Source organism: Arachis duranensis, chromosome 1 (genome assembly GCF_000817695.3).
Source record: "Arachis duranensis cultivar V14167 chromosome 1, aradu.V14167.gnm2.J7QH, whole genome shotgun sequence".
In the NCBI taxonomy this organism is placed as follows: Eukaryota; Viridiplantae; Streptophyta; class Magnoliopsida; order Fabales; family Fabaceae; genus Arachis; species Arachis duranensis.
In genome coordinates this window covers 104437521-104451134 of record NC_029772.3, presented here as the reverse complement: position 1 = coordinate 104451134, position 13614 = coordinate 104437521, and the positions used below count along the sequence as shown (strand labels likewise).

The 13614-nt window shown below is 33.9% G+C and overlaps 2 protein-coding genes across 2 annotated transcripts; both read left to right on the top strand.

Moving 5' to 3' along the window:
• Nucleotides 1-76: 76 nt before the first annotated feature.
• LOC107468180 (pentatricopeptide repeat-containing protein At5g56310-like) lies at nt 77-2317 on the top strand. Its single transcript, XM_016087438.3, has one exon. It carries the CDS (start codon nt 95-97, stop codon nt 1745-1747), a length of 1653 nt encoding a protein of 550 aa, XP_015942924.1. The 5' UTR covers nt 77-94; the 3' UTR covers nt 1748-2317.
• A 2527-nt stretch (nt 2318-4844) lies between these two features.
• LOC107468191 (protein NEN1) lies at nt 4845-8026 on the top strand. Its single transcript, XM_016087450.3, has 6 exons — nt 4845-5227; nt 5703-5860; nt 5956-6002; nt 6108-6171; nt 6481-7202; nt 7649-8026. The coding sequence occupies exons 1-6, from the start codon at nt 4948-4950 to the stop codon at nt 7881-7883; spliced, it is 1506 nt and encodes a 501-aa protein (XP_015942936.1). The 5' UTR covers nt 4845-4947; the 3' UTR covers nt 7884-8026.
• The last annotated feature ends 5588 nt before the right edge of the window (nt 8027-13614 follow it).

Sequence of the window (13614 nt, the reverse complement as noted above, 5' to 3'; positions counted from 1 at the left end):
GAGTATGTAAAATATCCACTTTTAAAACCTATTTCATGTTCCCCTTTAATCTCAAAATAAAAATGGCACGAGAAAGCATGAGCGAATCAAAAGGATGGGTTCCCTTCCCGCCAGTGGAAGCAGCAGTAGAAGCTTTCAGCAGCGTGTGTTCTCCCTTTTGCAACGATGCAACAGCCTCAACATTCTCCTCCAAATCCACACCCAACTAATCCTCAACTCCCTCTCTTACAAGAACAACTTCATCTTCAAGCTCCTCTCTTTATACGTCTCCTACGGCCACCTCCACCATGCCCACACCCTCTTCTCCACTCTCCACAAACCCACCACCCCCCTCTGGAACCAGATCATCAGGGCCCATGCCCGAACCCCAGCAGCTCCTTTCAAATCTGTGGAGTGCTACAATCGCATGGTGGCTTCTGGGTCGGAGCCTGATGGGTTCACGTACTCGTTCCTTCTGAGCGCGTGCGCACGTGGTGGGTTGGTTTGGGAAGGGGAACAGGTGCATTGCAAGGTTTTGGTCAAAGGGTATTGCTACAATTTGTTTGTGGAGACAAGTTTGGTGAATTTCTATGCGGTGTGCGGTGGTGTTGGGAAAGCACGTTACGTGTTTGATGAAATGAATCAGAGAAGTGTTGCTAGCTGGAACTCTATGCTTGCTGGGTATGTTAGGTGTGGTGATTTTGATGGGGCCAGAAGGGTTTTCGATGAGATGCCTTGTAGGAATGTTGTGTCTTGGACCACCATGGTTGCCGGATGCGCTCGTGGCGGCAAGTGCAAGCAGGCTTTGTCGTTGTTTGGTGAGATGAGTAGGGTGGGTGTGGAATTGGACCAGGTGGCGCTGGTGGCTGCCTTGACAGCATGCGCTGAGTTGGGGGATCTGAAATTGGGAAGATGGATACATTGGTATGTTGAACAGAGATTTGTTGTGAGGAGCAATGAGCAGCCTTCATTGCGTTTGAGCAATGCACTCATTCATATGTATGCCAGTTGTGGAATCATTGATGATGCTTACAGAGTGTTTATGAATATGCCGCGGAAAAGCACTGTGTCTTGGACTAGCATCATCATGGCTTTTGCGAAACAAGGCCTTGGAAAGGAAGCGCTTGATCTTTTTAAGGCTATGCTTAGTGATAGTGTGGGTGTAAATGAAATAAGACCAGATGAAGTAACCTTCATTGGAGTGCTTTGTGCTTGCAGCCATGCTGGGTTTGTAGACGAAGGACGCCAGATTTTTGCATCTATGAAACATACTTGGGGAATCCACCCAAGGATTGAGCACTATGGATGCATGGTTGATCTCTTGAGCCGTGCTGGCTTCTTAGATGAAGCACAGGGACTTATCAAAACCATGCCTTTAAAACCAAATGATGTGCTATGGGGTGCCCTTCTTGGGGGTTGTCGAATACACAAGAACTCAGAACTAGCATCGGGAGTGGCAAACAAGGTAGTAGCCGAGCTCAACGTCAACCAAGCCGCAGGCTATCTTGTCCTTTTGTCAAACATATATGCTTTTGCCAAAAGGTGGCAGGATGTAGTTGCTGTGAGACAAAAAATGATTGAGATGGGTGTTAAAAAGCCTCCGGGCAGAAGTGTTGTGCAAATTAATGGAGTTCTGCATAACTTTGTGGCTGGTGACGTGACGCATAAGCATTCGCATTATATCTATGAAACCCTCCATGGGATCACCAAACAAGCCAATTGGGAAGACTATGAACCAGACATAACAGAGGTCTTAGTTGATGCTTAGGGGAAAAACCGCAACTTTTGAGCTAGCTTTATAGTTCTCCTTGATCATGATATCTCTACAGAAGGAAGATGCTCATTTTCTGATTTTCAAAGTGGTTGGTAATTGTTGCTACTTGCTAGTTGCTAGTGATGGTACTACTTTCATACTGTGAGTCGATCCCATCGGTTTGATTAAACACACATTTTGAAGAAAATTTTGCAGGCATCACAGAAACATATACATTTCATGAAGATTGAACACCTGTAACATTCACTTTACTCTTAACGTGTAAACTGAAACAGTTATTGTAAATTTGTAATTGTTCCATTCTTAATAGGTTAGCCATTCTTTCAGCTCAACGTTATTTTCCTTTGTGAGTATGCTTGATGTTGGTTTTGGCGAAACAAAGCCTATATCAGTTCGAAGAGAGGCTTATTGGATTCTCTTTGAGCTCTATCTTCAGGTACTTTTACTTGTGATGTTGATCTTTTGCTGCTGATTTGGAGGTCCATAACTGAACTTCTAGGGACTGGGATAGAAGGTTCGGTTAGAAGGAAACATGATACGAGAAGCATTGTATAAGGTGGTTGGAAAATGATGACATGACAATGATTTGAGTTGTTGATTTATTAAATGGTCAACACTTATAAAAATATGAAATTATAACGTCTATGCAATGATGCCATTCAAATAATTCAAAAATACTATTTGTATACTAAAATTAACCACTAAAATCAGTTACCAATGTATTTGTGTATAAATATGTGATTTAGTTTATTTTTAATTTTATTTTTAATATACATTTGTATTTCAACATATATTTTATATCAGTAGCTAATTTTAGTGTACACGTAACAAAATTACAAATTATTATATTATTCTGCAACAAATGCATTTTGGCACCTGTTTACATATATTTTTCTTTTTAACTATTTTTTAAGAAAATATTATGTAATCAATTATTACAGAAGTTAACATTTAATGATTATTTATGTTAAAATTTATTAAACGAGACACCTTCTCCTGTTGGCACAGTGCACTGAACCACTTCTCCTCACTGTCCTCCGATTGCTTTAAACGTTACCGGAGACTATACTTGTAGAAGGACTCCGTAACACTCCAGCCACACCCTTCGAGTCTGACATCTCTTCTTCTCCTCCCACCTCCAGATCCTATGGAATAGGTGGAGCAAATTATTGAGGCCGAATGTAAACGCTTCATCAGCATGTTTCACAGTATCAAAAACTAGCAGCACTTTAGACCTCCCGATCTCTCTAACGTCGACAATGTGAGGCAGATTCTTCCTGACCGTATCCTTTAGCGAATGCAGGTCCAGTGGTTGCAAGGTTTTCCCAACTAAACTCCTCACCAACCAATCCATATTCTCTTCCACGATGGCCACATCGATCCTTTTCATACCTCCATTTCCCTGTTTGATTTCCGTTTGGTCAGTCACCGGATGTCCGTCTACGATTGTGTCAGTTCTCACATCTTTCCCCCGATGATAATCCTCTGCTCCACGGACATACTGACCTCTCCGATCCACTTGCACCGGTCTTTCCTTTGTCTGTAATTGCCTTCGAAACTTCGCTTCCCCGACGGTAATCACCTTCCCACGTAATCTCCATTGGTTCATCTCTGCGATAGTCTTTAGGGCGCCACCTTTTGTCGTTTACCGGAATTCTGTCTATTTTTAGTATTATTTTGATTCTTTCTTATGTTTTAGTGAGTCAATCCTCAATAACTAGTAATTTTAATTCGACAATAGATTACATTCTGACACCAAAGGTACTGATGTGTGGCATACTCTAGTACCAATTTGGATACCTCTCTTTTCTCATTTATTTTTTGAAAAAATATTATGTAATCAATCATACACAAATTAACATCCAATGATTAATTATATTGAGATTTGTTAATAATTCTAATATTTTATATCATATCTCTTTAGTAATTATGATGATTTATTCTTATATTTCTATGGATCAATAATTCTAATATTTTATTTTATATCCTTTTAAAAATTATCACAAATTTTCTTTTATATTTCTATGAATGTTATATATAGTATTTCATTTTATCATTCATGAGCTTAAATTTTAGAGCCAAGTATGTTGACGTGATGCATTTTAAGGTCGGTGTACATATTGATACTATTTTTGAAAAGTATTATGTATTAAACAATTAGATTTATTAATATTTAATAATTACTTATGTGAGATTTATCAATAATTATAATATTTTATATCATATCTTTTTAATACTTATGCTGATTTTTTTAGTATCTCTATGAATATTATATATCTTTTAAATAATTCTTAATTTTTTTATATAATATTTTGAATGTAATATATTTTTTATTTTTGTCTATTAAATTTATCTAAACAATTAAAGAATTATTAGTTAACATTTTTAATAATATATTATTATTTTTTACTACTCAAATCATCATCATCATCATCATCATTATTATTATTATAACATTTAGTAAATACATTTAAAATATGTTTTAAAATAACTTTTGTTCATTTTTTCTTAAAGAGGATCAATGTTCTAGGGTTCTACTATTCAGAAAATAAGTGTTGAAACTTGAAAGGTTCTTATCCAAAAAGATTAACCTCACCACTAGTATCTACTATATACACGTAAAAGATACCTTAAAAGAACAACAATGTATATCCTAATCCCAAACCATAAACCATAACTATTTAAAGTTTAAACACATTGGAAACCCACACGGCTTAAAGTTAGTTATTGGAAGCAATCAAAATTCAAAGGTTACAACTTACATGAAGCATATTCCAAACTCAGTAATCTCCATCAAGTTTTCCAGTTCATTCATTTCTTTTCATTCAGGTTAGCTAGCTAACTAGGCATTAGAGGCAAGATAAGAGAGTAAGAGACATTAAGCATATTCCAACATTGCACCCAGTCATACAATTTATACCCTCACGTGTGGGTTTCTACTTTCTCAATTACTTGCATGGGCCTCCAACTTTTTTCAAAAAAAAGCCCACTAAAGGAAACCTAACTCATGAAGCAATCTCAAAAAAATATAAATAAATACCACAAGACAAAACGGCAACACCCTCGTCGTTGGTTCACTATATAAACAATCACAATTGGCGCGTTTTGAATGTTCAAGTTTACATCAATCAACTCAATTAAAAATCCATTCTGTTCTTCTCAATTGGATACAGTGATTATCGTTTTCTGTTGAAATGGGTCCGAACGAAGACCGATCCGAAATAGTGTTCTTCGACGTCGAAACCACCGTTCCGACCCGACCCGGTCAGGGTTTTGCGATTCTTGAGTTCGGAGCCATTCTTGTGTGCCCGAGAACGTTGACGGAGCTCCGAAACTACTCCACACTGGTTCGACCCGCCGACCTCTCACTCATTTCGCCCTTGTCGGAGCGCTGCAACGGTATCACCGCTGACGCCGTCGCCGCCGCACCTACCTTCGCCGACATCGCCGACGCGGTTTACGACCTCCTCCATGGTTGGTTTCCTCTGACTCTTTTGCTCCGCTGTCACGAAAGCTCTGCTGCTGTGTTTTCGTTTTCAAATTCAATTTGAATTTTCCAGAAATGGTTTCTTTTTTGAAATTGAGCACCTTCGGTGACAACTCTTGTAGGTTTGAAGTTTTGAGTTATGGCACAGTAATTATCTGAAGCCATTTCGTGCCCTTTTTGCATGTTATTAGCTCATTGAGCTTGAATTATGAATAATGCATAGTTCTACTGGTGAATTTGTTATAGATACTCTCATGCTTGCATGCTATTAGCTAGTTCAGCTTGAATTCTGAATAATGCATAATTTTACTGATGAATTGGTTATAGATACTCTTATGATATGGCTTGAACCATCTCTTTTGAGAGCTTATGTAGTTAGGTGGAAGTGAATTCATGATTTAACCTAAATTTTGGTTTTGAATGATGGTTATGTATGTGTCGCTTGTGCTGAGTTGTGTGTAGGTCGGATTTGGGCGGGTCACAATATCTTAAGATTCGACTGTGCTCGGATCAGAGAGGCATTTGCCGCTATCAATCAGCAAGCACCAGAGCCAAAGGGTGCTATTGACTCTCTGGTTGTGTTAACACAAAAATTTGGAAGAAGGGCTGGTAATATGAAGGTATGATTTCATTAATTTGACATGTGTGGTTCTTTTTCAGTTTCACAATTTCATGTTTGGCCATCAGCTTATAAAAATTCGTTTATTTGCTGCAGATGGCTTCTCTTGCTACATATTTCGGGCTTGGACAGCAAACACATAGGTAGCTAATGAATGTACCTAACGCAAGGAGTTATTTGTCATTCATTCTCTATAGCATCATATAGACAGTTTCTTTTTGCTAATCTTTTCTGCAACATATTACCAGGAGCTTAGATGATGTTCGGATGAATCTTGAAGTACTTAAATACTGCTCAACAGTTCTATTCTTGGTAAATTTCTTAATTTTGAAGCTTTTGTTATGATTTATTGCTGGAATTGGAACAACTCTGCAATTGATGTATCGCCTATTGTTATTATTGTTGTTGTTGTTATTTTTTTTTTTTAATTATACATGACAAACCTTAACACTTGGGCTTCCTTTTAAATAATTAAACTGCAGTTTGTGGGAAGAATAATCCAACATTTCTTGCTGTTTCAACTCTATAGTTACATGCATGATTTCTAAACTTTCTCCCTTATTTTACAAATTAACTGAGAAATTTATCATAGAGATAACGATAATCTCTTTGTCTATACAGGAGTCTAGTCTCCCAGATATATTGACTGCAAACAGTTGGATTTCACCCAATGCTATTACCAGAAGTCGTAGTAACGGGAAATCTCCCTTAGATGGAAGCTCAACAAATATGAATAAGGATTTTGTAATGTCATCATCTGCCACTGAAACCAAAGAAGAAAATCATCCAATACTTTCTCTTACAAGGGGCAATGCAAACGGATCTGTCTTAGATACTGCACAGTCCAATATAGATAAACAAGACTCTTTCGACCTACGTACTCTTGGTGATGAAATACAAAAATCCATTCAATCTGATGTTGCCATGGATGAAAAACCCACACAAGAGTCAACTGAGATGTCTTCCTCATCTTTTGTGTCTCCAGCATCCAGCAGCTACGTTGTTCTAGAACCGGATGAAATATGTATTCCTTCTATTGATGCATCTCTTGTTCCATCTCTCTTTGGCAGTCAGAATATAGAATTACAGCACAGTGGTTTCCCCTTTCAGCTTCATTGCACTAGTCTGAAAGTTCGATTTGGAATAAGCACAAAGTTTTACGATAATGCTGGTCGGCCGCGGTTAAATTTTGTAGTTGACACATCACCGAGTTTATGTAAAGTTCTTGATGCATGTGACAGTGTTGTACAAAAGTTATCCGTGGATTCTGGAAGCAGCTCTGATTGGAGGCCAGTTGTTATTAGAAAAGAAGGCTTCTTCAACTATCCGACTGCCAGATTGCAGTAAGTTCTTGGCCTATATCATAAGCATGCATATTCTTTTTTCTTTTTCTTTCTTTTTTAAGAAAAAGTTTGAACCCCCAGTATTTTAGCTTATCAAAGCCAAATCTGATTTGAGCTGAATTAGCAATGAAAATGATAGCCTTATTTCAGCATGCAAAGTTTTTCTGGAAACTGGCAATTAAATTTTACATGACCACCAAATATTTATTGGGATTTGAAGCAACTAAAGAAGATTTTCCATTATTCCGAACTTGTTTCTAGTTATATTTAAATCATAAGAAATTACAGTATATCAATGTGCGCTTTCTATTGTTTGTGTGCTTAACATCATGAAGGTAGGGATGACTTAAAGAATATCATTAACTGAATTGAAGTGAATTCAAATTTTTTCTGCTATTGTGATCCTATTGAGAATTTCACTGATTTTTGCAACACTTACATTGCAGTATACCTACAGCAGTATGTGGAGACGTTGCCTTCTATGCCACTGAGATATATCAGAGAGAATCATCTGGCACTGTGCAAAGACTCCTCTTCAGCAAGTTTGACGCCGAAGAACTGGGTTCGTTGTTCACGCCTGGGACATTTGTGGACGCATTCTTCTCCCTAGATCCGTATGACTATCAGCAGAATGCAGGGATCAAACTAGTTGCCAAAAAGTTGATTATCGATTGCAAGTAAAAGGAATATCCGAAGATGGGATTTTACATTTAATTTTAGGTTAGGTGCTACATTATGGCACTGATTAAAATTTGTTATCAACAGAATTTGCTACAATCAGATTTGTTTATTAAGTATAGAGTACTGATGTTAATTTAGTTCAATTTCATGATTCATAGTTCAACTAATGTTCATACCTTTCAAAATTCTTCTGTTTACTCATGGTCATGGGTTCGTCCTCAACTAGTCAACTCAACTCTATCTTCACCTTCTACAATAAAGGGTGTGTTTGGTAACCACGTTTGAAGGAAAAAAGCACGTTAGAACTTCTTGAAAGTTTCACTTTTTTATTTGGTTAATTTTCTTCTCTACAAATGCAGAAGTGTTTTTGTTCCTAAACCAACGTTTACAAGAAACAATAATTTCTAGCTTCTCCGTTACATTAACGTGCTTTTAGCTAATACCTTCAATATTTATTTTTCTTTTACCAACTTTATCTTTTATACATATTATTGCATTATTTATAAAATTTTTATATTCCTCTCTGTATGAATTCTTTTTTATTAATTTTTTTATTTGACATTATATATTTTTATAGTTATAATTTTTATGTATTATATTTATTATTATCTTTTTATAATAGAATTTATTGATCCCATTAGATAATAATAATAATAGTTAAAAATTATAATGTACTAAAAAAGAGTACTAAGAGTATTAAAAATATACTGTATAAAAATTATATAAGAAAAAAATATAAAAAAAATTAAACATGTATAAAAAAATAATATTATAATTTAATGTCACGTCCTTTTAAGTAATTATCTATCTAAAAGTGATTTTAACTAATATTATCCAAACAAAATTTATTTTATCAAAATTAATTTTGGTAAAGAGTTGCCAAACATAAATCATGTTGACACAAACTTACTTCTATCCAAAATCAATTCTATAAAATCATTTTTATTCAAACTCCAGTTTGACCAACCACAATCCAAACACACACAAACTTGTGGAAAAAAAATGTAGATGAGAGATGAAAGTAGCATTATTAATTTCAAGGACCAATAAGAGTCAATATTAAAAGTGAAAAATCAACACTCACTCTTGCGACAGTAATGAAGTAAGTAACAATTGAGAAAGAACCGGGTTCTTTTAAAAAAGGTTAAATATATTTTTTTTCTATAAAATTTTTGAAAAACTTTTTAAAATAACTCAACATCTAATTTATTTTAATTTTGTCTTTAGTATTTTAAATATGTTTTAATTATATTCTTGAGGGATAACACTATTTTCGGAGATATTAATATAGTAATTGTATGCTGATGTGTCATTAACCGTTTAACATGTAGGGTTGTAGTATAATTAAAACATCATGATAAAATTGAAAATATACGTTAAAGATAAAATTAAAATAAAGTATGAATGTTAAGGATAAAAATAGTATTTACTATTTTTGTATTTTTTTTTCTAAATAAAAATCATATCAATAACCCCCTTAACATATCACTTTTATTAAGACTCAGTTTAATATCATAATATTTTTTATTTAGAAATAAAAATTATGGTAAATGTGACACATACTTCTTAAAAGATTATCTAAAAATATTTTTTGAAATGTATCATTTTTATCATATAAAAATAATTTAGATACTTTTGAAAATATTTTTACCATAATTTGTTAAGTAGGAGAAGAGAATATAAGGTATTGATTAGTTGTGATGGTATATGGTGAATGAAATATTGAAATTGCTTATATAAAAGAAATTTTTTTAGACATAGCTATCCCCATGCATCCGTGTTAAATGTTTTCATATCTCGATTACAGATTACTACTATGCTTGAGATAATTGTATTTTGTACATTGAGCAGTCGAGATACATATTTTTTGTGAGTATTTCACATTCTCATTGTAATCGATCAGACCAAAATTTTTTCTTACACATCGCGGACCTAAGTAACCGACATGTGTGTATATTTTAATTACACGCATAATAATCAATATGTGATTCACTATTTAAATACGTAAATTGTTTTAGAATTACTCCATTTCTATAATAATTTATGAAATTTATGTAATTATCTAAAATAGTCATCAGATACAAATCTTTTTATAGTAGTCTCTCCGATAAAACTCCGGATATCCTAATGATTTCTATATCATTTCAAATTTTAAGTTATCGAAGTGCTGATATGACCATTTTTTACCACGTAAGACAATTCTAACAGCTAAGTAAAGTAAATTCATTCTAATTTAAACTCAGTTTAGTTCCTCTCAATTTAGAACTCTAATTTCATTGTACAGAACACTTCTTCCGAGTTCTTCTTCATCATCTCTATGATACCTGAATCCTTAACTCTCCTTTTCCTGGTGTGCCTAGCACAAATGGCTAGATATGCACAAGCCGCCAAGATAATGGCTGCTCCAACTGTTACAGCAATGATCAACGTGCTCTTTCTTGAACTTTTATGGTTGTTTACTGCGTTTTCTGATAACATTTAAAAAGTAGATTCATTAAGCAAGTTATAATAACATACGTCCTAGTTTCTAAGCAAGAACAAGAAGAAAACATACTTAGTTCTGAATGGGGGAGACGGATGAAGAGATCAATTCCTTCGCTTAAAAATTGTTGCAAGTCAATCAAATATGTGATCCAATAAAAGCAGCCAATGCCAGCATCAAATGCATATGCTAAACAGGAGCAATTCTTCAAGCACTGAGGTCCACATTGTTCTTCCTCCACATCCAACCTCTATGCGAAATACGAAACCGTCACAGTTACAAGTTTCAAGAAACCATCATCTTCTTGGACTTGGCATGCTACTACTTCACTTCCATTCTTCCTCATTCTCTCACACTTGAGTGGTTCCTTCTTCACACAATCACTGGTCCAGTTTTGCCTCTTCCACTCCTCCAAATTTCTAGGCTCATATTTACTCAAACAACCACAAATTGGTGAATTTTGTGTATACTTTATGTATTTTCATAAATTTTATATTTATTTAATTTAAATAAAAAAATTCAATAATAAATATATGGTAAATTCTACTCTATCTTTTTTATAATAACATGTAAATTATTCTTTATGATATGTCACTTTTTAATTAATTGTTATATTAACTATAGTTAAACTATTTTAAAATTAAATTATATCCCAAAATAAATAATTGTATAATTTACTAAAATACTAAAATTGAATCTTTTCTTCTTCTTCCAAGTCACTGGCCCCAGCATCACTTGCCATTTTATTGGACTCATTCAACCTTCCTGTTCATACCTTTTGCTTCATTCGTTACTTGTAGATCATCAGACATCTTAGAGCCAAAAAACTCTGAAACACCTATTATCTCCCACTCTTTCACCACACGATCACATATGTCCTATAGAAAGGAAAAAATGGCACCAGGACACCAATGAGAAAAATAGCAGCAGATAATGATCTTTTATTCAACAGTAACTTTTTGTTACTTATATCAAACACCATACCTTCATAAAGCTGATGCGGGGTTGAGGTAGCTGCGGTGGTTGGCGTGGCTGCGGGGATGTAGAAGCTGCGGGCTGCGAACGGCGGGCTGGGTCAATGGATGGATAGGGCTTGGGTTGATTTTTTCTTTTAATTTTAGAGAGGAATGGGAGTTGCGGTGCATTGGTTCAGAACAATAATAAAAAACATAAATTTACTTTTTAATATTTACAGAATTATATAATCATCCATTTTATAAAACTATTTAATTATAAAATAGTCCTATTTTAATTAAAATATTAATTTTTAGTGGATTAAATTAACTAAAACTAAAACTAAATATCCAATTAAAATGTGTCCGTTCAAACATATTTATATATCAAAGATTCAATATTAATTATGTTAGAATATATTAGGATATTTGTATATTAATTATGTTAATATTCTTTGATGTTATTTGATTTTTTTCCTCATCATACATAAACAAGTAGTACCTTATATTATATTTTACACATCTAATACACAAATTTGTTGATCATATCCAAATAAATAGTACCTTAGCTTTTATTATTATATTTTAGGGCAAAACATTAAAATAAGCCAAGGGAAAGAAATTTTTACGCAAATCCGCCAAACCAAAATTTATTTCATGAATCAACCAATGCATATTTATATGTAGTTCGAATCAACTAGATTCGAACTCAATCTACACATAATTCGAATCATATTGCTTCGAATTATACACAAAACTCACACACACACTAATTCGAATCAACTTGATTCGAATTACACACATACAATAATTCGAATCAAGTTGATTCGAATTACACCCTGATTTATTAAAAAAATTAATAATTTATTAAAAAAATTATTAAAAAATAATAATTAAAAATTAAAAAAATATATATTTTATTTCATGCAGTAAAAAAAAGCTAACAAAATATTTAATTACGAGACTTCTTTTTAAATTATTTTGCATTATTTTTTTGTGGTTTATATAATTAAAATAAATTTATTAAAAAATATTCATGAGCTATCAAGAATGGGCAGAAGAGTATTGTATAGAATTCGAATTGCTCACCATATAATTCGAATCAGAGTGATTGAATTTCCATGCGTAATTCGAATCATGTAATATCTCACCATATAATTTAAAAAATTTATTAAAAAATATCCATGAGCTATTAAAAATGGACAAAAGAGTATCGTATGGAATTTAAATTGATAGCTCATTAATATTTTAAAGAAGTTTTGTAATTAAATATTTTGTTAGCTTTTTTTAATGCATGAAATAAAATATATTTTTTTTAATTTTAAATTATTATTTTTTAATAAATTTTTTAATAAATTATTAATTTTTTTAATAAATCAGGGTGTAATTCGAATCAACTTGATTCGAATTATTTTATGTGTGTAATTCGAATCAAGTTGATTCGAATTAGTGTGTGTGTGAGTTTTGTGTATAATTCGAAGCAATATGATTCGAATTATGTGTAGATTGAGTTCGAATCTAATTGATTCGAACTACATATAAACATGCATTGGTTGATTCATGAACTAAATTTTGGTTTGGCGGATTTACGTAAAAATTTCTTCCCCTTGGCTTATTTTAGTGTTTTGCCCTATATTTTATACATCATATATAAACTTGTTCATGTATTCGAAGATTTTATCATGTATAACATTGTCTCTTTTTTTTTTAATTAGAAGTTGAATTTTATATGGATCGAATCTTATATGTTAACATTAATATACACATAACACAAGTCAAATATAATTAAATTTAAATTATTGTTTATGTGTGTTTGGTTACTTGTCGGGACATATGGTGCATGGCTAGGTGTGAGTAACGGTGGGGTGCTAAGAATTTGGACCTAATTGCGAGCTTAGCGAGGGAGAGAGAAGCCACGATCATCCGTAGGTTGGCGGGTGGGACCCCCTGTAAGAACACTCTGATGCTAAAGTAAGTGTCCGTATAAAGAAGCGGCTAATTAGGGTGAAAAAATGATGTACTTTAGGGGAGGGGTAGGTCTTTCCCCTTTTATACTTTGTACTCGGGTGGACCCTTTCGCTGGGGCCAATCGCCTGAAAACTTCAGCCAGCTGTCTAGGTCTTTCCTAGGAGGTGGTGTGACGCATGGGTCACTTTGACTCGTATGGGTCGAGGACCCGTCGGGTTTGTAGTCTGCCGAATGGACCTCCGATTCTTATTGGGTTGGGGCAGAAGAGTGCCCCCAATGTGGCAAGCTGTGAGGATCGCGATTAGCGCGTTCATCTTACTCGTATCTC

Excerpts from the sequence above, each read along its gene's own strand:
- LOC107468180 (XM_016087438.3), top strand. The coding sequence starts at position 95 with ATGGGTTCCCTTCCCGCCAGTGGAAGCAGCAGTAGAAGCTTTCAGCAG.
- LOC107468191 (XM_016087450.3), top strand. The coding sequence starts at position 4,948 with ATGGGTCCGAACGAAGACCGATCCGAAATAGTGTTCTTCGACGTCGAA. Across the intron at positions 5,228-5,702 it reads GGTTTACGACCTCCTCCATG|GTCGGATTTGGGCGGGTCAC; the intron begins GTTGGTTTCCTC and ends AGTTGTGTGTAG. Across the intron at positions 5,861-5,955 it reads GAAGGGCTGGTAATATGAAG|ATGGCTTCTCTTGCTACATA; the intron begins GTATGATTTCAT and ends TATTTGCTGCAG.